Source organism: Odocoileus virginianus, chromosome 4 (assembly GCF_023699985.2).
Source record: "Odocoileus virginianus isolate 20LAN1187 ecotype Illinois chromosome 4, Ovbor_1.2, whole genome shotgun sequence".
NCBI classification, from domain to species: Eukaryota; Metazoa; Chordata; class Mammalia; order Artiodactyla; family Cervidae; genus Odocoileus; species Odocoileus virginianus.
The window spans coordinates 48,593,459-48,617,816 of record NC_069677.1 but is presented as its reverse complement, the minus strand read 5'-3'; the positions used below and the strand labels follow the sequence as shown (position 1 = coordinate 48,617,816).

The following is a 24,358-nucleotide window of genomic DNA, read 5'->3' as shown; positions in this document are numbered from 1 at the left end:
ATGTGAATTACTTATCTTAGTAAACAGAACCCTGATGTGCATAGTTTAGTTTGTGATATGATTTTATCAAGTACTTTCTCTGTATAATCAGAGAAATATGACTTAAATTTTTAGATAAGTTGAAGGTGAATTCAGAACTCATCTGGTCATTTGTAGTGTTATAATTAGAGAAGTTATAATCTAGGATAGATTCTAAAAGTACCATGTTTATTTAGACAAGTGTAAAGGATTGTCTTCAGTTTTAACCTTTACTTGAGGAATTTTAATGTAATGCCTTAAATTGTCAATAGTATGCTATATTCTCGTTTTCATCAGTTAATGTTTTTGTTAGGAAAGCAGCAGTCCTTCCTTTCGAGACATAACCCAGTGGTCTTCACATGATTTTACATTTTTCACAGTATGATGTATTTCACACAGCCTTTGAGAAGAGTCGATTACACTCTTGACCTTTTGTAGATCTGTAGATGGAGCCAGAGTTCCCACTCAAGGCTCCTGTGACAGAGCTCTTGGATGTAGGCAGTAAAGTCTGGCAGCGGGGAGACTAATGTGTCTCCTGACAAGAGACGCAGTGTCAGGGAGCTTTAAGTGATGGTATTGCTGTGTGCTCTGAGGGAGGTGACGTGTGTGAGAATATGCACGTGAAACTTTTCTTTATTGGGTGTTTGTAATGCTTTCTTGGTAAAATGAAATGTTTTCCCTTTTTGTTCTAATTATATTTTACTTGTGGTTGGCAATAGATGGTTTCTTCCCGCCAAGTCTTTTTCTGGATTCCAGGCAGATTCTCTTTCCGCATTTATTTGACTATTTTGGTAGTCAGATACTGCTTTGCTCCGCTCCCCGTTATCTGTTACCTCATCCCCTAATTCCCATTAAGTAGATTTTGAAACTTCTGAATCTGACCTCTCTGTCTTACTTTTTCTGCCATGCTTTCTCATATTTTCTGTTTCCTTCTCATTTTTCACTGGGTTATGAGAAAATATTTTTAGTCTTCCAACTCACTTCTTTGGTATTCATCTGCTTCCCTTCTGTTATTTAGCCTGGTTTTTGTTCTTTTTAATCCCAGCAATTATGTAGTTCAGTTTCATATTAATAGAGGTAATTACTTCTTAGATCTTTACATTTTGTTTTCTCTGGTAACTCTCCTTGGAAGTTGGTACTGTTTCTTGAGCTCCCATCTCTTTCAAGCTGTTCGTTTCCTTGTGAACTATTTGGTGGTTCTTAGTTATCTGGTCAGAGTTACAGACTAGACAGTGGTGGCTAGGGCATGTTTCTACTTGAACGTGAATTCCTGCCAGTGAATGCAATCCCGTTCTGTGGTTGTGCCGATTGGGTGTACAGGCGGACGATGAGTGTCTAAAACCACCGCACGGATTTTCCCTCTGAGGAATTTCCTTTTCAGATAGCTGTACTTGGCTTCACTTGTATTAGCTGATCCAAGGAGGAGACGTGAGCACAATTATCCCACCATCCTTTGATTTCCCGGTCAACCACCCAGTTACCTGTCTTCTCCCTTCTGTGTCTGATTCAGGGTATTCTGGGGATCTAATGGAAAGAACACTTATCTTACAGATATTTTTGTTGCCTAAATAGGGTTGTACTTCCTGAGCACAATGAATTTGTCCATCTGTTCCCAGCTGTTTGTACCTTTGGCTCTGACCTGCTAATCAGTTCCAAAGATCTGCCATTGATTTCTTTTTTTATTTACTTTGTCAGTTCAAAGAAATTTGGTGAAGAGAAAAAGGGGTAAACATGTATTTTTATTTTTCAGGTCTAAACTAAGTCATAATGCAGCGTTTGTGCAATTGCCCATTGGTTTAGAGAGTGATTTTAAAGGTATTATAGATCTTATTGAGGAACGAGCCATCTATTTTGATGGAGACTTTGGGTAAGTGTTAAAAATATACTATTCAAATCTTATATTTAAAAAAAGTATCAAAGAGAAGGAAATGGATGAGTGCTTTAAATATAAACTTTTTTGAAATGAGACTGAAAAAATGTCATCTAAGATGATTTTCTTTTAATGCATTTAATTCTAGTTGCTTCCCATTTTGCTTAGCATGATACATGTATATCATATATACATGTGGATGATATATACATATATGCATTTGGATGATATATGTATATTACATGATATATGTGGTATGGTGAAAGGAGGCCTTCAGCTTAAACTAATGATGTAATATCTCTTTTTCTGCTTTTATTCATTGATCTGTTCATTTGTTCTGTAGATTTTGTTGGAACAACTACTGTGTCGTGAGTATTATAAAAGCTGGGAAGAAGGGGTTATAAATACTTCCTCTACTTACTTCATAGGATTACAAAGATAAACAGATTAATGTGTAAAAGAAGTTACATATTCTTTTATGTAAATAAAAGAATGTAGTTTGGGCAATACAAAAAGCAAATTGGTAACTTTTGACATGCTGTTTGGTCCATCAACCAACTTTTGAGAGACCTTTGCATACAGAGCCCAGTGGTTATCAAACTGTGGCATTGAGAAAAATCACCTGGAAAAATGCACATATCTGGATCCACTTGCAGGGATTCTAATGCAGTAGCTATAGAGTGGGGCCTGGTGTTTGCATTTTTGGAATGCTCCCAAGTGGCGCTGATGTTTCAGGTCTGAATGCCACAGTTTGAGTGGCACTAATCTAGACAGTGCCAGGAGTGGTAAGTGATCCTTTGTTCTGAAGGACCGCTCCGGAGCCTGGCAGTTTCTCCAAAGGTCCTTTCTAAGGGGGTCCCTTCCTCTGTTTTGGAACTGAGATTACTAGTCTGGCAGGTGGATGAAGGCCTTTGTGATCAGATAACTACAGAGTTTATCTTTATTGACAATCTTTTACGTAAGGAGATCAAGCCTATTCAGTGGACAAGGCGTATCTCTCATTTTTTGTTCCACAACTAAGTAATGACAACCAGGTTTACCTCTCCTTAGAATGTAAGGGACAAGAATTTTTATCAGGTTTATCTGCTGCCTTAGAACTGTCTGGTACAAAATAGGGACTCAAAAAATATTTTTAAGCAAATGATTATATCACTTGCCCAGAATTACCAGTGCACACAATTCTGTCTTCTAAAGTAGAGGTTTTTAAACTTTGTTGTGCATCAGAACCACAGTTGGAACTTCTTAATATACCTGCGCCTTTTCCCAGCCCTAGACCACTGGGTATGTATATTTTCAAAGGAAGTTTCCAAAATGAAAGACTTAAGCAGGGTCCTTGCCAGGAAGGAAGAAATTAGATTCTGAAGGCTGTGAAGAGGCATTCTTTAGGATAATAAGAATTATTTTCTGACTACTTGCGATTTGCTTCTCCCTCCCTACCCCCTTTTTTTTTTTCAGGAATTTTTTTTCTGGAAAGCTTGTTAGTGCTTGATATTAGATTGCGTTTTTAAAGAAATACTTTTAAAGTGTTCAGACTGATGTTTGTAAATATCAAGTATGTCCATTTCTCGCGTGTGTGTATTTATTTGTGACTTTTAGCTATCTGGCCCCTAAAGGAATGGAGAATGGAGGTCAAGTTTGAACAGTCTGTCATAATTAGTAAACTTTTTTTTAAAAACTACAAAATGGAGTATTCTGTATTAAAAAAAACTGTGTAATTGGATTTGTTATTAATGACCCGGAATAGTCAAGTCTAATCTTGCTTGTCAAAGACTGTGATATTCTGATTAATTTGGTTAATAGAATTTTCCAGTACAGTTGACCCTTGAACAGTGTGGAGATTAGAGGTGTTGATCCCTCATCCAGTAAAAAGTTCAAGTATAACTGTTGACTCCCCCCAGAACTTACCTACTAATAACCTACTGTTGACTGGATGCTATCAAAAATGAAAAGATAATGTGAAAAGACATTCATATTTATTTACAGGTATAACAGTTCATGCATTGATAAGAAAGAAGCAGCAATGTATTGCTTTATGGTAGCCTAGGGTAATTGGTGGAAAGCAGTAGCCTAGCCTAGTCATTATAAAATTGTTTATGGCATATGACATTATAATCATATTCCTAATACAGTATTGGAAATGTTGTGACTTAAAAAAATTACGTGTGATGGTATGCAGTTTCTGTAATTCTGTGAGAGAGGCATACTGTATGGATGTAATTCTTTGAAAGCAAAGTTATAAAACAGTAATAAAACTAACACATTTTGAATTTCATATTAAATATCATTTACTTATTCCTACATAATGTTAGGCTGTCCACTTCAATACAAGTCTTGCACACAATGTAATACACGTATTTTTGCATGTTTATTGAAAAACATCTTTGTATAAGTGGACCTGCACAGTTCAAACTTGCATTGTTCACGGATCAGCTGTCCTCATGGGCTTTGGGGTCAGTTTGGCTTTGAATTGTGTGTGGCTTGTACATTTACTGGTAGTACAACCTTGAGCGATTTGCTTTGCCTGTTTGAAAGTATTTTATCCACTATTCTGTCTGAATTTTATAGATACATATTTTTCTTATTTGTGATTTTAAAGCAAAAATATCAGAGCTCTTATCTCAAAAAATGTTTTGACCATTAGTTTATCTTCTTCATTGATAACTTATATGTTTAATTGAATATTCTTTTTTCAAATTAATTTTTATTGGAGTAAAGTTAATTACAGTTTAATTGAATATTCTTAAAGTACCAAAGTAAAACATTTCTTCTCTTAGTCAGATTGTTCGATACGGGGAAATTCCAGCAGAATTCAGGGCGGCAGCCGCAGACCAACGGCAGGAGCTGATTGAATGTGTTGCTAATTCAGATGAGCAACTTGGAGAGATGTTTCTGGAAGAAAAAACTCCCTCAATCTCAGATTTAAAGGCAGGTGCTCTCAAAATATGTCTTATATTAACAAGAAAAAGAAGGTTTTTTTGTTTCATTTTGTTTTGTTTTTTGTAGGGGAGGGACATGATGCTTTTATGTAGGGGCTTTATTAATGAAATCCAAGCAAGTTGTTTAACATAATTGGTTCCTTCAAAAACAAGTGTGATATGGCATATTACTCTTTTTTTAACGTAGTGAGTTATATAAAATGGGAAAGGAATCAGTTTGTTCTAGGAAAAGAGATATTTAAACAGCCAGCCTCTTGGACCTGTCTTTATCAAAAGGAAAAAAGATAAACTGTAAGTGTGCGCTGTTGACTATTTGGAAGGCCATAGATTCCTTTGCTTAGTTGTTCATCTCTTTAAAATGAAGTGATCACCTGCCTAGGACTGGTATTCAGTTTTTAGACAGGCAGCTCTCCAGTGGTGGTGCTCGGTTGCCCAGGCAGTTCTGACTCTTTGCGACCCCGTGGACTGCAGCACACCAGGCCTCCCTGTCCATCACCATCTCCCAGAGTTTGCTCAAGTTGATATTCAGTGCACCTGTGATGCCATCCAGCCGTCTCATCCTCTGATGCCCTCTTCTCCTGCCCTCAATCTTTCCCAGCATCAGGGACTTTTACAGTGGGTTGTCTGTTTGCATCAGGTGACCAAAATACTAGAGCTTCAGCTTCAGCATCAGTCATTCCAGTGAATTTTCAGGGTCGATTTCCCTTCACATAGACTGGTGTGGTCTCCTTGCTGTCCAGGGCAATTTCACAAGTCTTCTCCAGCCCCACAGTTCGAAGGCATCAATTTTTTGGCATTCTGTGTTCTTTACCATCCAGCTCTCAGAACCATATGTGACCACTGGGAAGACCATAGACTAAACCATATGGACCTTTGTCGGCAGAGTAATGTCTCTGCTTTCAACACACTGTCTAGGTTTGTCATCGCTTTCCTGCCAACAAGCAATTGTCTTATGATTTCATGGCTGCAACCACTGTGTGCAGTGATTTTGGAGCCCAAGAAGAGGAAATCTGTCACTACTTCTACCTTTTCCCCTTCTATTTGCCGTGCAGTATGGGCCCAGATGCCATTGTCTTTAGTTTTTTTTTTTTTTTAATTTAGTCTTAAGCCAGCCCTTTCACTCTCCTCTTTCACCCTCATCAAGAGGCTCTTTATTTCCTCTTGACTTTCTTCGATTGGAATGGTGTCATCCCCATATTTGAGGTTGTTAATGTTTCTCCCACCTATCTTGATTCCGGCTTGTAAGTCATCCAGCCCAGCATTTTTCCGGCTTGTAAATCATCCAGCCCAGCATTTCTCATGATATGCCCAGTGTGTTGGTTAAACAAACGGTGACGGCCCTGTCATACTCCTTTCTCCATCTTGAACCCATCAGTTGTTCCATACAGGGTTCTAACTGTTGCTTCTTGACCCACATCAGGTTTCTCGGGAGACAGATAAGATGATCTGATATTCCCACCTCTTTAAGAGCTTTCCACAGTCTGTCACGATCACACAGTCAAAGGTTTTAACATAGTCGATGAAACAGAGATAGATGTTTTTCTGAAATTCCCTTGCTTTCCCTGTAATCTAGTGAATCTTGGCAGTTTGATCTCTAGTTCCTCTTCCTTTTCTGAACCCAGCTTGGACATCTGGAAGTTCTTCGTTTGCATGATGCTGAAGCCTAGCATGCAAGATTTTAAGCATGACATTACTAGCATTGGAGATGAGTGCAGTTGTCCAATGGTTAGCACGCTCCTTGGTACTGCCCTTCTTGGGAGTTGGGATGAGGGTTGACCTTTTCCAGTTCTGTGGCTACTACTGGGTCTTCTGGATTTGCTGCCATAAAAACCTTGATGGTGTCATCCTTTCAGTTCAGTTCAGTCGCTCAGTCGTGTCTGACTCTGCAACCCCATGAATCACAGCACGCCAGCCTCCGTGTCCATCACCAACTCCCGGAGTTTACTCAAACTCATGCCCATCGAGTCGGTGATGCCATCCAGCCATCTCATCCTCTGTCATCCCCTTCTCCTCCTGCCCCCAATCCCTCCCAGCATCAGGGTCTTTTCCAATGAGTCAGCTCTTCGCATCAGGTGGCCAAAGTACTGGAGTTTCAGCTTCAGCATCAGTCCTTGCAATGAACACCCAGGACCGATCTCCTTTAGGATGGACTGGTTGGATCTCCTTGCAGTCCAAGGGACTCTCAAGAGTCTTCTCCAATACCACAGTTCAAAAGCATCAATTCTTCACTGCTCAGCTTTCTTCACAGTCCAACTCTAACATCCATACATGACCACTGAAAAACCATAGCCTTGACTAGATGGACCTTTGTTGGCAAAGTAATGTCTCTGCTTTTTAATATGCTGTCTAGGTTGGTCATAACTTTCCTTCCAAGGAGTATCTTTTAATTTCATAGCTGCAGTCACCATCTGCAGTGATTTTGGAGCCCCCCAAAATAAAGTCTGACACTGTTTCTACTGTTTCCCCATCTATTTCCCATGAGGTAATGGGACCAGATGCCATGATTTTAATTTTCTGAATGTTGAGCTTTAAGCCAACTTTTTCACTCTCCTCTTCCACTTTCATCAAGAGGCTTTTCAGTTCCTCTTCACTCTCTGCCATAAGGGTGGTGTCACCTGCTTATCTGAGGTTATTGATATTTCTCCCGGCAATCTTAATTCCAGCTTGTGCTTCTTCCAGCCCAGTGTTTCTCATGATGTACTCTGCATATAAGTTAAATAAGCAGGGTGACAATATACAGCCTTGACGTAAAAATTCCTTTTCCTATTTGGAACCAGTCTGTTGTTCCATGTCCGGTTCTAAATGTTGCTTCCTGACCTGCATACAGATTTCTCAAGAGGCAGGTCAGGTGGTCTGGCATGCCCGTCTCTTTCAGAATTTTCCACAGTTTATTGTGATCCACACAGTCAAAGGCTTTGGTGTAGTCAATAAAGCAGAAATAGATGTTTTTCTGGAATTCTCGCTTTTTCAATGATCCAACGAATATTGGCAATTTGATCTCTGGTTCCTCTGCCTTTTCTAAAACCAGCTTGGTGTTATCCTTTAGGTATTTGAATAGTTCTGCTGGAATTTCATCGCATTCACTAGCTTTATTAACAGCAGGGCTTCTTAAAGCCCACTTGACTTCACACTCCAGAATGTCTGGTTCTGGGTCACTAACCATACCATTGTAATAATGTGGTTCATTAAGATCTTCTTTATATAGTTCTTCTGTGTATTCTTTTCATCTCTTCTTGATCTTCATCATCTATGAGGTCTCTACCATTTTTATCCTTTATTGTGCCCATCTTTGGGCAGAATGCTCCCTGGATGTTTCCATTTTTTCTGAAGAGATCTCTAGTCTTTCCCCATTTGTTGTTTTCTTCTATTATTAAGCATGGTTCATTGAAGAATGCCTTTTTGCCTCTTCTAGCTATTTTTTGGGACTCTGCGTTTAATTGGATGTACGTTTCCCTCATTCCCTTGCTTTTCACTTTTCTTTGTTCTTCCACTATTTGTAAGGCCTCCTCAGACAACCACTTTGCTTTCTTGCTTTTCTTTTTCTTTGGGATTATTTTGTTTGCCACTTCCTGTACAGTATCATGGACCTCTGTCAGTAGTTCTTAGATCTAGTCACTTGAACCTATTTGTTACCTCTGTTGCGAATTCGTACGGCATTTGATTTAAGTCATACCTGGCTGGCCTGTTGTTTTTCCTGGTTTTCTTTATTTTAAGCCTGAATTTTGCTATGAGACACTGATGATCTGAGCCACAGTTAGCTCCAGGTCTTGTTTTTGCCAACTATATACAGCTTCTCCATCTTCAGTTATGAAGAATGTAATCAGTTTGATTTTGGTATTGACTAATTGGTGATGTCCATGTGAAAAGTCATCTCTTGTGTTATTGAAAAAGGGTATTTGCTATGACTAGTGCATTCTCTTGACTGAATTCAGTTAACCTTTGCCCTGCTTCATTTTGTTCTCCAAGGCCAAACTTGCCTGTTACTCCAGGTATATTTTGACTTCCTGCTTTTGCATTCCAATCCCTGATGGTGGATAGAACATCTCTTTTAGTTCTAGAAGGTCTTCTAGGTCTTTGTAGAATTGATCAGCTTCAGCTTCTTCTGCATTAGTAATAGGGGCATAGACTTGGATTACTGTGATGTTGAACGGCTTGCCTTGGAAACGAATTGAGATCATTCTGTCTTTTGGGGGCTGCAGCCAAGTACTGTATTTCTACTCTTTTGTTGACTATGAAGACTACTCCGCTTCTTCTATGGGATTCTTGCCCACAGTAGTAGATACAATGGTCATCTGAATTAAATTCACCCATTCCCATCCATGTTAGTTCTCTGATTCCTAAGGTTTCAGTGTTTATTCTTACCATCTTCTGCTTGGCCATGTCCAATTTTCCTTGCTTCATGGACCTGACACTCCACATTCCTATGCAGTACTGTCCTTTGCAGCGTGGGGTTTTACTTTCATCACCAGACACATCCACAGCTGAGAGTCATCTTTGCTTTGGCCCAGCCACTTCACTCATTCTGAGGCTATTGGTAATTCTCCTCTATGCTTCCCCAGTAGTATCTTGGACACCTTCAGACCTGGGGTACTCAGCTTGGGTGTCATATCTTTTTGGCCTTTTATACAGTTCATGCGATTCTCACAGCAAGTATACTGGGGTGGTTTGCCATTCCCTCCTCAGGGGATCACATTTTGTCAGAACTCTCTGCTATGACCCGTTCATCTTGGGTGACCCTACACGGCATGGCTCATAGCTTCATTGAGTTATACAAGCCCCTTTGCCACCAAGGCAGTGAGCCATGAAGGGGATACTTAAACATTCAACCTCTTGGACATATCCCTATTAAAAAGAAAGAAGATAAACTAGAAGTGGACACTGTTAAGTATTTGGAAGGCCATATAGATTTCTTTACTTGATTGTTCAGCTTTAAAATGAAGAGAAAATCACCTGCTTAAGACTGGTATTCAGTTTTTAAATAGACAGTTCTCCATAAAAGAGAACAAATAGGTCAATAAGCACATGAAAAGATGCTCAACATCACTAGTCATTAGGGAAAGCAAATCAAAACCACAGTGAGATACCACTTTATCAATCAGGATGACTGTTACCTAAAAAGCAAAATAACAAGTGTTGGTGAGGATGTAGAGAAATTGAAGTCCTGTGCATTGCTGGTGGGGATGTAAAGTGATGCTTCTTCTGTGGAAAACAGTACGGTGATTTCTCAAAAAAAAAATTAAACCCAGAACTACCACGTTGTTGTTGTTCCGTTGCAAAGTTGTGACTGGTTCTTTGCGACCCAGTGGACTGCAGCACGCCCGGCTCCTGTGTCCCCCACTGTCTCCCAGAGTTTGCTCAGATTCACATCCAAGAACTAACATACGGTCCAGCAATTCCATTTCTATATACGCAAGAGAATTGAAAGCAGGGATCAGATATTTGCACACCATTGTTGACAGCAGCATAATTCACAGTAGCTCAAAGTTGGAAACAACTCAGTGCCAATCAGTGGATGAATAGACAGGTAAAATTGGCATGTTCATACAATGGGATATTATTCAGCTTTAAAAGGGAATCAGATTCTAATACATGGTACAATATGGGTGAGTCTTAAGGATATCGTGTTAAGTGGAATAAGCCAGACATAAAAGGACAAATATTGTATGATTACACTTCTGTGGGATAGCCAGAAGAGTCAAGTTCCTAGTAGGACAGTGGTTACCAGGGACTGGGGGAGGAAAGAATGGGAAGTTTAATGGATCCAGAGTTTCAGTTTGGGGTGATGAAAAGTTTTGGAGATAGTGGTGACAGCAGTATGAATGTACTTAATGCTACTGAGCTGTACACTTAACAATGGTTAAAATAGTCAATTTTGTGGTGTTTACGTTATCATAATAAAAAAAAGACTGACACTTATTTTGCTAAACCGCTTAGAACACTTAGCAGAGATCAGATAAATAAACACTGTGTGTAATGCAGTGTACTCAAGGAGTGTATAGATCAGGTGCACAAGGAAAGAACGCTATTTAAGCTGAGATGCTTACTAACATCTGAGCTTGAGTTCTGTACCATTAACAAAGGCCTTACCACCCCAACTCTCTGATGACTAAGGAACTCCGTATAGGAAAGTATAGGTCTGGGCCTGCAATAAAGTCAAGCAGCGTATCCTAGGAACCACCAGGGAGAGGTCTTGATCTATTGAAAGGAATGTGTCAGGAGTCCCCGAGACCATGCCAGATTCTGATTCACTGGGAGTCAGGACTCGGCAGGTAATCACACTCATGGCTAGGATGCATTACAGTGAGAGTTCAAAGCAGAATCAGCAAAGGGAAAAGGCGTGTTGAGGTCACGTCCAGAAGAAACCAGGTGGAAGCTTCCAGGCGCGCTCTCAAGCGGAGTCTTGCCATGCGTGTCCTCAAGCTGCATGTCTTCGAGCAGCAAATTGTGACTGTACCTGTGAAATGTCTACCGGGGAAGGTCATTAGAGACTTGGTGCCCTGGGTTTCACTGGAGGCGTCACATAAGGCTCCCCTGGTAGGTTAGACAGTGAAGAATTAAACTGCAATGCAGGAGAGCTGGGATCAGTCCCTGGGTTGGGAAGATCCCCTGGAGAAGGGAATGGCTACCCACTCCAGCAGTTTTGTCTGGAGAATTCCATGGACAGAAGAGTCTGGCCAGCCACGATCCATGGGGTCACAAAGTCGGGATGACCGAGCGACATACTCAGTCACATAGACACATCCTGCCTAGCACGTACCGATTTCCAGACTCCCAGAAGGAAAGCAGGTATTTAGCATACATCCCATTGTTTCTGCAGCAGTGTAGGCACAGTGGGCCAGTCTTACCAGTTCTGGAATGCTGGGACTCAGCTGCTAGCCAGATTCCCAGAAGCCAGCCAGGGGCCAGCCTTGCAAGGGGGCTTTTGAGTCCCGTCGCGTCTCCTGTCTCTTCCAGGATGCAGGGTACTTTATTTCTGTGTTGTCACTGGGTATATTAGGGACAGTGGAAAGGCAAGTTTTCAAGTGTGAATGTGATTCTTAACAAAAGTAAGGGAAATTTAGGGTAAGAACATAGCTTTTGTTAGGCTGGTATAGGTTTAGCTTTAATTTCACCTTTTTTCTATTTATCAACCACATTCATGTGTTTCTCTATTCAATGGAAATAAAGAAAGCGTGGTAAGATTCATATGTTCCTACTTTTGCATATAAGGAAGGGTTGGAAAGTAAAATATGTGACCTTGTGGCCTAAGGTATCTCAGTGGTTAGCGACCAAGCCATTTATGGTTCCTAGAAAAAGCAAGTTTTTAAGAGAGTTTCAAATAGTGATTATTTTCTTAACACGTTTATTTTCTTCTTTTTATACTCGTTTTATTGTGCTCAGTTGTTATCCTAGTTTTCATTGCGATGTTTAGAAATTGTGGTTACAAATGTTTTGCTGTAAGGTTTGTAGAATATCTAGGTTTCTATTTTTCCTGAGGACTGAGAAATAACTATGCTGCTCCGTATTTCTGCTGCACCAACAACTGGTGGGCTGTGGCCACAGCACAGACTGCTGTTGGCCTCTTCCGGCCGCCAGAGCTAAGGCTCCGCCGCCCCCTCTGAGGCCTGTGGCCAGCACCCCCTGAGGAGCAAGGCTGGGACGCATGGATGGTGCTTGCACAAGAGGTTGGTGCAAGACCAGGAGGTCGTTATTTACAGCCGGTTACTATCAGGACCCTTAATTTATGAGCACCTTGCACTGGTTTGGCTTCTGTATGTATGTCCTTTAAAAAAAGAAAGCAAACTGGTTAATTGTTTTTTTAATAGATGATACTTTCATATGGTTTAAACATTCAAAAGCTATGTAAAGGCACACAGAAGCCTCTTACCCGGCTCTCAGCTGTCCCGCGCTCTGCGCTGTGCTTAGTTGCACAGTTGTGTCTGACTCTCTGTGACTACATGGACCCCGCCAGGCTCCCCTGTCCATGGGGTTCTCCAGGCAAGAGTACTGGAGTGGGTTGCCATGCCCTCCTCCAGGGAGTCTTCCCAATCTACCCAGTTCTCCCGCATTGCAGGCAGATTCTTTTCTGTCTGAGTCACTCTGGGCCCCATTCCTAAACCAGGCTGCCAGTTAATAGTTTCTGGTGTTTCTTTCCATAGATTTTTGTTTTGTTTTGTTTGCATATGTATTGCTTTTTCCTCTGTTTTGCACAGTTGTTAACATACCATTTACACTGTCCTATGTGTAAACGCTGGGCTGGAAGAATCACAAGCTGGAATCAAGATTGCCGGGTTTAGAAATGTCAATAACTTCAGATATGCAGATGACACCAACTTTATGGTAGCAAGTGAAGAGGAACTAAAAAGCCTCTTGATGAAAGTGAAAGAGGAGAGTGAAAAAGTTGGCTTAAAGCTCCACATTCAGAAAACTAAGATCATGGCATACAGTCCCATCACTTCATGAGAAATAGATGGGGAAACAGTAGAAGCAGTGTTAGACTTTATTTTGGGTGGCTCCAAAATCACTGCAGATGGTGATTGCAGCCATGAAATTAAAAGATGCTTACTCCTTGGAAGGAAAGTTATGACCAACCTAGACAGCATATTAAAAAGCAGAGACATTATTTTGCCAACAAAGGTCCATCTAGTCAAGCTGTGGTTTTTCCAGTGGTCATATATGGATGTGAGAATTGGACTGTGAAGAAAGCTGAGCAGTGAAGAATTGATGCTTTTGAACTGTGGTATTGGAGAAGACTCTTGAGAGTCCCTTGGACTGCAAGGAAATCCAACCAGTCCCATCCTAAAGGAGATCAGTCCTGGGTGTTCATTGGAAGGACTGATGCTGAAGCTGAAACTCCAATACTTTGACCACCTGATGCGAGGAGTTGACTCATTGGAAAAGACCCTGATGCTGGGAGGGATTGGTGGCAGGAGGAGAAGGGGACAACAGAGGATGAGATGTCTGGATGGCATCACCGACTCCATGGACATGAGTTTGAGTAACTCCGGGAGTTGGTGATGGACAGAGAGGCCTGGCGTGCTGCGATTCATGGGGTTGCAAAGAGTCGGACACCTCTGAGCGACTGAACTGAACTGAACTGAACTGATGTGTATATATAGTTTTTTCTACAAATTGAAAGTTAGTGACATTCTGAGGGTTGAAAGCAGTTACAGTGTTGAAAGTTAAATAGCCTTTTTCTTTCTATTTTTTTTGGGGGGGGGTGTATTTTGACCTTAAGTTGTAGAGAACCCCATTCCAGTCTCCACTAAAGCCTGTAATCCAAAGAGTATCAATTTATTTCATCATTTGTTGCTTTGTAGTTAATCTGAAACACAAAATATCTGAAACTTTAAGATGAACTAATTTTTTTTCTTTTGCAGCTTGCCATTCGAAGAGCCACAATAAACAGGTCATTTACCCCTGTCTTTCTGGGAAGTGCCTTGAAAAACAAAGGAGTTCAGCCTCTGTTAGACGCTGTTTTAGAATACCTCCCGAATCCATCTGAAGTCCAGAATTACGCCATTCTCAATCAGGAGTAAGTCTCAGAAATTGATTCTTAGTCTGTGCACAGAGAGTTGAACATCTGTGCACTGGAAAAGAATTTAAGAATGGTTTTTGATGTTGCATTTGTGGGTTTTTTTTCCAGTAATTAATAAAAATCAATCTTTATTTCTGTTTGTGTAACAATTTTGGCATAAAGAAAATTATTTATTATACCTTCCCGTATCATATTCTGTTTGTAAGTTAGAATATGGTTTGTTTCATTATGAAGATTTACATCATTAGAAAATTTTCTCATGTGGAACCAAATTTTTTTTTAAATATTTTTTAAGAAACAAAAATGTTTTAAGCTTTCATTATTTTTTTTCTGCGAGACTCGTTTTGTGATTTTTATTCTGCTCTGGTCCTGTCACAGTGCAGTATTGGCCAGAAGTTATTCTTGATCCCATTCAGTGAAATTTCGCTTAAGAATAAGCTCAGAAATGTTTAGTGCAAGTATGCTTTTTCTCAGGTAATATTCTGATGAAACAAATTGATATAAAAGAAATATCAAATATTGCATCTCATAAATGTGTATGTCTTTTATTTTAAGTGGCTCTCAAGAGAAAACCAAAATCTTAATGAACCCCCAAAGAGACAGTTCCCATCCGTTTGTTGGCCTGGCTTTTAAACTGGAGGTAAGTTGCTTTCTAATGTATTTCACTGATGTATATAGAATTTTTCTTTTAGGCTTTTATTCCTATTACAAAGTGACTCTTAGGAAAGATTTAGTTACAGATTTCTCCGCTGTAAAGTTCCTTTGTCCCCCACCCTGTTCCACACTGACTCTAGAAGGTTTCTATGCACAGCCCACACTTAAGGGATGAATCACGATCTTCCTCCATGAGGGGGCAGTGTCTCTGTGAGTTATGTGGGATTCTTCTGTAAGGGAGAGTTGTCCTTTCTCCCCCATATTTATTTATTCAGTCGTTTGTTTTTATCAGTCTGGACTTATGTATATCACTTTCATACTTTGAGCTAAAATCCGGTAGTATGTTATTTATTTTATTGCCAGACTGACCGGTGCCCGCTGCTGCTGCTCTTGCAGGTGGCTTTTGTGACCTTTAGACAGGCCCCAGTATTTTGCTTTTTTGCACACTTCCTTACCTTCCAGGCTTATGCTGTATATTCCCTGCCCCGGCCCGAGAATCAGCCATCTGTCTAAGAGCCCTGGTTCCTTTTAATTGTGAGTGGTATTAGGAACCAAGATTTTGGGACTGGGTGTGCTTTTTGTTGTGGTGGTGTTGCTTCTGTGTATAATATTTTAAGGAGGAAAAAGGCAGATAGGTCAGAAGTGTTCAAGGGTGGTTATTTCTGGGATGGAATTATATTGGGGGCAGTGCTTTTTCCTAGTTTTTATTTTTAAGTTTTTACAGTATGATTTTTATTCTAAATCCAGAAAAAGTAATTTTAAGTTAAGAAGTAGAAATAACACTGCAGTGCGTGTTTGTTTATTAGTTACTTTTGGCTGCGCCGGGTCTCCGTTGGCTGGGTGCAGGCTTTCTCTAGTTACGGTGGGCAGGGGCTACTCTCTGTTGCAGGACCTGGGCTTCTCGTCGCAGTGGCTTCTCTCGTTGGAGAGCACGGGCTCTAGGCACACCGTCCGTAGTCGCAGCGCACGGGCTTAGTTGCTCCACGGTACGTGGAATCTTCCTGGACTAGGGATGAAACCCATGTCCCCTGCATTGGCAGGCCGATTCCCATCCACTGTGCCACCGGGGAAGTCCTAGGAATATTTTTCTTAGGATCTCCAGAATGTGATTCTTGAGTAAAAGATATAAAATATTTTAAATATTTAATGGTATATATTTCCAGATTGCTTTCATATTTTTAGTTTCAGGTCAATTGGGAAGAGACTCAGCTATACATAGTCAGGTATCCATTCTCCCCCAAACTCCCCTCCCATCCAGGCTGCCACATAACATAGAGCAGAGTTCCCTGTGTTATTCAGTAGGTCTTTATTGGTTATCCATTTTAAATGTAGCAGTGTTTACATGTCCATCCCAAACTCCTTAACCATCCCTCCCCCCAATCCTTTTCTCCATATCTTGTCTTAATTCTTAATAATAGAAAACATTTTTCCATATATTCATTATGCAGTTCTATGTCCTCTTTTGTAATTCCCTCTTTATGTTTTTGTCTTTCCCTTTTTAAAATGAGAATTAAAGTGTTTTACTTATTTGTATGAACCTTTCTCTAATAAAATTAAAAAAAAACAATTATTTTAAAATTTACATAGTCAAATACAGCAATCTTTGTCTTTTGTTATTTTCTCAGTCTTCCTCTTTGATTATATTCTATAAATACTTCCTTTTGTCTCTTCTGCTTTCTTGTGGGTTCTTTTGTTTTTTTCATTGTTAACCCAGTTGGACTTTGTTTTGCTGAATGCTGTTAGGATCTCAGAAGGCTGTTTGGATTCCTCTGCCTCCAAATGGAAGACCAGTTGTACAGTTACCAGTTTTTGAACAGTGTTAAATTTTTTCATTGATTGTAATGTCTCCTTTTTCATCTATTGACTAATGAATTAAACATTTTAGATATTTATTTTATAAAGGCTATTATTTTAATATTTTGAAGTATTTAAAAGTCCTCTTTGGAATTTTATTGCTATTGTGTTAAACCTAAATATTAATATGGGAAGAACTGGCAACTTTTTCATATTTACCTAACATTTAGTGTTACTATTCAGGAGGAAATGATCCTGATTATTCATTTTATATTCAGTTACTTTACAGAATTCATATTTGTATAGCTTTCCAGGTGATTATCAGTTTTTCTAACATGTATAGTCTTTCATTTCTAATGATATTTTTGTTGTCTTTCTAATATAATTTTACCTTATTTTTATATCTTACTATATTAAGCTGAACTTATGAAATAACTGCCTTATAATTTAAAAACTTTTTCTAATATTTTCAGAGGAAACAGAAGTAGTATCTTGAATTTTGATATCAGAAAGAACAAGAACCATTTATTCAAAACTAGCATCAAAGTAGTTTATGACAATAAGCTGAAACATATATATATATAAGTTGTACTACTAAAACTGAGAGCAAGTATTTGAAGGTGATTATGAAATTTTCCTCTTATTTTTGATTCCTGTGTTTCTTTTTTACTCTTTCTGTCCTACCCAATCTTGACTTCTAGGCAGGTCGATTTGGACAGTTAACTTACGTTCGCAATTATCAAGGAGAGTTGAAGAAAGGTGATAACATCTATAATACAAGGACGAGAAAGAAAGTGCGGGTGCAGCGACTGGTTCGCATGCATGCCGACATGATGGAGGTGAGTACCTGGGCTTCATTGTACAATCAGAAATTTCTCTCATGCAGTTAAAACAGGTCTACTTTTTTTGTTATCCTGAGCACCACAAGAAAATCACTTCTAGTTGAATGTGTTTTCCTAGCTTCTTCCTTTTTAGTTAGGTGGGCTACATTTCTCATCTAGCACTTTGGTGTAGGCTAAATTAGCACATATTACGAACACGTTTTATACCATCATTTGTGAGTTAGCTGTCTGTCCTCAGTGGCCAGGATTAGGAAGAAGGGACAGCACTTTCCTCAAGAGCTAGCCTTGGAAAGAGTATAATAGGTTTTTAGTTCAGTGGAACTGTGGTTCTCAAAAGTAAATGAGAATAATAAATTTACACATAACTTCCCATATTGCCCAGTGGATTTACTTCCTGAAATATGGAAATAGAATCAACCCCTAGAAGGGCTTTATTGGTGCTAGAATTCATCTAAAGATTTAAAACCTCTGAAGGCCTGGTCTGGGAGATAAACTTTGGCTTATGATTTGACTTCTTGAATTGGCTCTGAACCTGTTCTGGCCTTCTGTGGTCTGCAGGGTGAAGCGTTGGCAGGAAGACCAAGTACAGGAGGTTGTCCCCTCCTTGCACCCTTTCCCAATTCAGCTCAGTTATTCCTAGAGAAATTTATTAGTCTAAGCAAAATCTTAGGGCAGACATTTTTGACGTCCATAACTGTTGAATCTCCTGGAAAATGAATAGACAGTCTTTCAAAATTAGACATCACTGTTTTTTGAAATAGGCAGCAGAGGGCAGGCTAGAGGGATTAGTGATTGTCAGAGCTGTTTCATGAGCCAGAAGGATCCCTATAGCTGTGTAACTATTAAAGCAAGACATGCACACTTGCTTATTCACAGCCACAGCTGTTATGAATGAACTGTTAATATAAAAGGACAAAGACTAGGAAGTTTAGAGGCCCCAGTGCTTTATTCTTAGATTTCCTGTGTTTTCTTAACTGCTTACATCTCCTGCCTTTGTTTTCAAAACTTCCTTTGCAAGCTTTCCTTGTATGCCTTGGTCATAGACATTTCCTTGTTAGACAATGGCAGCACATATAGCACTACATACTTTTTAATGCTATAGGAATTACTTTAGAACCATGAGGCTCTGTGTTCTGTTGGTACTGCAGATCCCCCAAGTAAAGATGCCATGTTCTGAGTTTCCATTTACAGTAGAATCTTGCGAGTTGACATGTGGTTTAAATAAGAGCTTGTTGAAGGTGTATCTTGCCATGGTTGATTGTTGGTATTGCGTTGATTCTATCTAATTCTTTCTTTGTGGAATTCATGGTGAGACTCTGGCATGTTTGTGTACAGTATGTTTATCATGCAGTTACTTTTTAGTGATTCTGTGCAGATGTGAATTACTTGCAAGTATCATTTTGTATTCTTCCTTTCTTCAGGATGTTGAGGAAGTGTTTGCTGGAGACATCTGTGCATTGTTCGGCATTGACTGTGCCAGTGGAGACACATTCACAGACAAAGATAATAGCAGCCTTTCTATGGTAAGTCATTTAACTTCAAAGCTGTTTATCACTTGCATTTCAAAAATGTATGTTCTAGTACTTCAGAAAAACAATCACAGAAGTTTTCATTGAGTGCCACAGGCATCAAGTGTAGATTGGTTGTGGCTCTTTTAATGTCAACTGAACAAGTGTCCTGTGTTAGCTAACTTAGCTGATTTTTCTTAGTAAAATCATTCCACCATCCTCCAAGGTTTAGCATGGAGGGAAAATCTCCAATTAGGTAACCTGGCCTGTATGGCTGTGACTCCTCCACCCTGAGACCTGGCTCCCTATTGTGGGTGCGTCCCTGGTTGCTGTCACCATCAACAGGCTGGTCCCAGCCAAGTGCTCCTTCCTTAGTAACTCAGCAGCTGGAGAGAGGATGCCTCCCTCAGTCTCCTAGAGAACCATAAGAGCAGACTGTAACATTTAGGCTGGACTCCGGGGAATTGCATGACAGACCAGAACTGTGCTTTGCAGGCAGGATGCAACTAGCAGGGTATGCTCAGGGCACTTCCTGCCTGTCAGTCCCCTTCACTCCTGCCCCCTTTTTGCCCCCACAGGAGGGCGGCTCTTCTACAGTATGACCATGTGCTCCCGAGGGGGCTTCCTCTCCTGAATTCAGTAAAGGAGGATATGAGTACAGAGGGGATAGGCGCTTACAGTAGATTGTTTATATATAAGAACTTGTCCAGCCCTAACAGGTGATCTCCGTAGTAGCTCCTGTATCATATGATGAATTCTTAATCTTATAATTTAGCTTTTTTGTTTAAAGTATTCTCTGATGTCTGTGGTTTTACATGTGGAGTTAGGACACTACAAAAAAAATCAGTTTCAATAAGTGGACTTTTTAATAAGTATTATTGATCAGACTGTCTCTAAACTTGTCATGAGCAGTATGAAGGGACTGGAGGCTGTGGGAAGTGCTCGAGCGTTGAAGCAAATAGACCTTGGTCAGAGCCTTACTTATGCCCTGCGCTACTGCTGGCCCTTGACCAAGTTATTCATTAATCTTGCCAACCCTTTAATTATTTTATTTGTAAAATGGGGATAATAAAATCTATCTGCCTCTCATTTGATATTGTATGTATGAAGAATCTTGTCCCTTTCTCTGCTTTTCTTATCAATGATTGCAGTATAACCTTTATTTATATATTAATATATTCATCATTTAATGAAAAGTAGAGCAAGATATATTTTGTCTGCCTTAAAGATGTTGACTATAGTGTTTTCTTCTGCTTGTAAAGAACATTGAAATTAATCCATCTCTGACATATACAGTACTGTGTTTGAATTCTTGTCTGTTCTTTTAAAACTGTTCTAGGAGTCAATTCATGTCCCCGATCCTGTCATTTCAATAGCAATGAAGCCATCTAACAAGGTAGGAGTTTGATTTAGCACTTAGTAAATCACAGTAAAACTTTGAGCTCCCTTTCACCTGTCTCCACAACGCATATGGTGTCTTGTGATGACCATAAGCGCTCTTACGGACTCTGTTTCCTTTTCTGGTATTCAAATCATCTTTTCAAATTTACCAGTCTATTACTAGTAAGTACTCCTCAGAATATTTGAAGAGGTTGATGGTTTTAACGTATTCATCAGACTGTGCTTTATAACTCTTACTGCAGTAAAGGTATATCATTGGCTCCAGAATGGTAAGTGTAAGTAACTTCCTAGATGGAGATCATAAGAGATAGAAAAGAGGAAACTGGGGCATTTGTCCTCAACTGCAGAAAAACCTCACTGTAAAGAACATTAGAATATTGCATCAATTAAATTGCCTCATGGATTATAGTACATCTCCACATCTGTGGTAGTTATTCAGTAAATGTCTGATTATAACATGGAAGGCCTGCAAATAAGACTCTTTTGACTCACTTTCAGATATAACAGTTTTATGATTGTATTTCATATCATTTAGCTTTTTAGCCAAAATTGCTTGAATAGGTTCTGTATTTGCATAACTTGTCACTGAAATTAGTCCTGATCTTGAGCCATAATTGTTTAGTTCTTAAGTTAGTTATATTCATAACTGTCAGGTTAATGTGCTATATTGAAATTAATTCTTTTATGCATTGAGTGAACATTGTATGATCTCTTGTCATCTAGGTACTATCATTATAGAACAGGTTCTGATTTATTGTCTTACGGGTATATTAACGGCTACTGCTTCATCTGTTTTGAGGAACTTGAGATTTTCCTTCTCAAATTACAGAAAAGAGAATGTTGAGGTGGCAAGAAACATTCAGTCACTCCATCTCAGAAATTTGAAGCAAGCTGAACCTTACATCTCACCACAGTGATAACGCCAGTTTGTTCAAAGTTCTTTGCCAAATAGGTTGCTTTTCCCTTCGGAAGACAAAGGACTAGAAGTTAAAAATATTATTCTTTATTCCTAAATTCAGAGTTTATGTAGACATTTTACTGTTGATAGTTCACAATAATGGATGGAAATCAAATGGATCAATATTCATAAAGCTTTTTGGTGTCTCAGGGTTGTCTGCTTGCTGGAGTTAGTACAAATCAAATAATGAAACCCTGCATAAAACCATGAATCTCAGTAGTGGGGCAGCTTGTAAGTTGAGTCCCTGGCCAATGCAGGGAAAAGGGGAAAGACTTTGGAGATAGACTAACTTAAGATTCATTCCTAGTTAGCTGTGTGGCCTTGAGCAAGTCACTTGACTTCTCTGTACCTAGCTTCCCCACCTGTAAAATGGGGATAATTCTACCTTGCAGCCTTGTGGTTAGAATTTCAGATAACATAAACAAAACACATTAACACCTCTTTAACCACGTATTTGGCTGTTAACACTGGTGATTCAGGGCATGTTAATTTTCTATTGCTGCCATAAGAAATTAGCAAAAACTTAGTGGCTTAAAAACAGTACAAATGTATTATTTTACAGTTATGGGTCACAATTCACAGTTGTTAATGGGATAAAATCAAGTATTGTATTGGCAAGATTGTGTTCCTTTCTTGGAGGCTCTGGGGGACAGTTTGGTTCCTTGCTTGCTTAGATTGTTGGCAGAATTCATCTCCTTTTGTGGGACTTCAGATTTCCGTGCTGTTATCTGAGGGCATTCCTAGCTTCTAGAGGGGCTCGTAGCCCGCTTTCTCCTGTCTTCAGTGCCAGCAACAGTGCAGTGAGTCCCTCTCATGCTTCAGACATTTCCTGTCTGTTATTTCCCGCTTTTCATCTCTCAACTGCCCTTCTTCATTCCTTTTCATTTTTAAAGTCTCATGCAATTACACTGGACCTGTCCAGATTATTCATGTTAATCTCCCCACATGAAGAGTCTGTAACCTTAATCACATCCACAGAGTCCCTTTTATCAGGTAAGGTAACAGTCACAGATTTGGGGGGAATGGGGCATGTCCTTTAAGAAGAACATCATTCTGCTTACCACATAAGAAATTAACATCTAAGGAGGATAAAGGTACATCGAACTACATCCAGGTAGATTATTTGGAAACGGAGACATCTCACTGTGCATTCGCTGGTCTTAACTGATCTCTCGAACCTACAGTAGTCTTGGTGACCATGCTGATTTCTTTGGTTTAGGATTTCTAAACTGTAACACTCTACTTTCTGTTTTATGGGGAGTTTTCCACAAATGGAGAGATTTTGTCAGTAGGAAAGGGCATAGAGGTAAGTCTTAGACTCTTGAATCTTGGTGTGAAAAGAAAATTCTGTAAATTAGCTGTTCCTTGCTCTCTTGTGTGGTATCCAAGCTCATATATTAAAATAGCATTTAGAACTTAAATGGTAGATCATTTTTATTTAACTGCACATGTATTTGATTTCATCCAATCAAATTTTAACAGTTTCATTGCTTATCATGCTTAGTACAATGTGTAATGTTTTTTGTTTTCTTTTTAAGAATGATCTGGAAAAATTTTCAAAAGGTATTGGCAGGTTTACAAGAGAAGATCCCACATTTAAAGTCCACTTTGACCCTGAGAGCAAGGAGACAATCGTATCTGGAATGGGAGAGTTACACCTGGAGATCTATGCTCAGGTAGTGAACAGCAAGGATGTTAAAGTCACTTCCTTTATGTCTGTGTTTTAAGAGCGTAAAAGTCAAGAATTCTCAGTCTTATGGTCATAAACTAATAGTGGTTCTTTCTTCAATCTTCACTCTGGTTTTTTATCCAGATGTGGTATACTGCATCTTCTACTATCTGTTACTAATCAATTACTTTTGATCTCTAAACCTTCTTATTTGTAAAACATTGCAGTCAGACCATCCATCCATAGGTGGGTCATGGTTCTTTTGGTCAGGTATATCCCTAAGGTCTCAGCCTCAGGGGGAAACCTGCTGAGAAAGTCAGCCCACCACTACTCACTCTCCAGGCCAGTTCTTACCTGTTTTCATCTCAAGTCAGTACTTGAAGATCAATATAATGTAGTTAAACAAATGGGTAGATGGAGACCCTACTTTCCTAGGAAAGGTCTTATATGTATATAAATGAAATCAAAATATATATGACTTATTTTTTTTTAATACATCTGACTTATGATTAAAAATTCTGGCTCTGATTGTATCTCTGAAGTTGAGGTAGTAGAAAATTATGACAACAGATCCATATAACATTCCAATGAACATGTAATAAAATGGAGCAAAGGTAAAGTTTTAGTAGATTAACTGGAGGTAAGTGTAAGTTAATCAGTCTAAATTAGAATTTGTTTATATAAAATCTGTAAAAGTTTGTAATGTACTTATCCTCATAAGGTACTTAAGTGATTTTAGATTTATTATTGCTCATCATAACCGTCCCTGGTGGCTTAGATGGTAAAGCATCTGCCTGCAATGCAGGAAACCCCCAGGTTTGATCCCTGGGTTGGGAAAATTCCCTGAAGAAGGGAATGGCAACCCACTCCAGTTTTCTTGCCTGGAGAATCCCATGGACAGAGGAGCCTGGTGGGCTATAGTCCGTGGGGTCACAAAGAGTCGGACATAACTGAGTGACTAACACTTTCACTTTTAAATGAATGCTTCTAAGGTAATTAAGACTCTTAGGATTTTTCTTGTTTTAGTTTATTATTTTTTAATTTAAATATATCAAAAAAGATCTCTCTTGTTCTTTTCAGCGAATGGAAAGAGAATATGGCTGTCCTTGTATCACAGGAAAGCCAAAAGTTGCTTTCAGAGAGACCATTACAGCCCCTGTTCCGTAAGTATCCAACATGATGAAACAAGCT

The 24,358-nt window shown here is 39.4% G+C and overlaps 1 protein-coding gene across 2 annotated transcripts in view; it reads left to right on the top strand.

Moving 5' to 3' along the window:
- Positions 1 to 24,358, top strand: part of GFM1 (G elongation factor mitochondrial 1) — a 48,501-nt gene that overhangs the window by 5,209 nt on the left and 18,934 nt on the right. For both annotated transcript variants that reach the window (XM_020915052.2, XM_020915053.2), the window contains exons 5-13: positions 1,769 to 1,885; positions 4,663 to 4,813; positions 14,184 to 14,338; positions 14,897 to 14,981; positions 17,491 to 17,628; positions 19,053 to 19,154; positions 20,479 to 20,535; positions 23,037 to 23,174; positions 24,248 to 24,330. In XM_020915052.2, the coding sequence (XP_020770711.2) occupies positions 1,769 to 1,885; positions 4,663 to 4,813; positions 14,184 to 14,338; positions 14,897 to 14,981; positions 17,491 to 17,628; positions 19,053 to 19,154; positions 20,479 to 20,535; positions 23,037 to 23,174; positions 24,248 to 24,330 (1,026 nt within the window). The remainder of the gene's footprint in view (positions 1 to 1,768; positions 1,886 to 4,662; positions 4,814 to 14,183; positions 14,339 to 14,896; positions 14,982 to 17,490; positions 17,629 to 19,052; positions 19,155 to 20,478; positions 20,536 to 23,036; positions 23,175 to 24,247; positions 24,331 to 24,358) is intronic.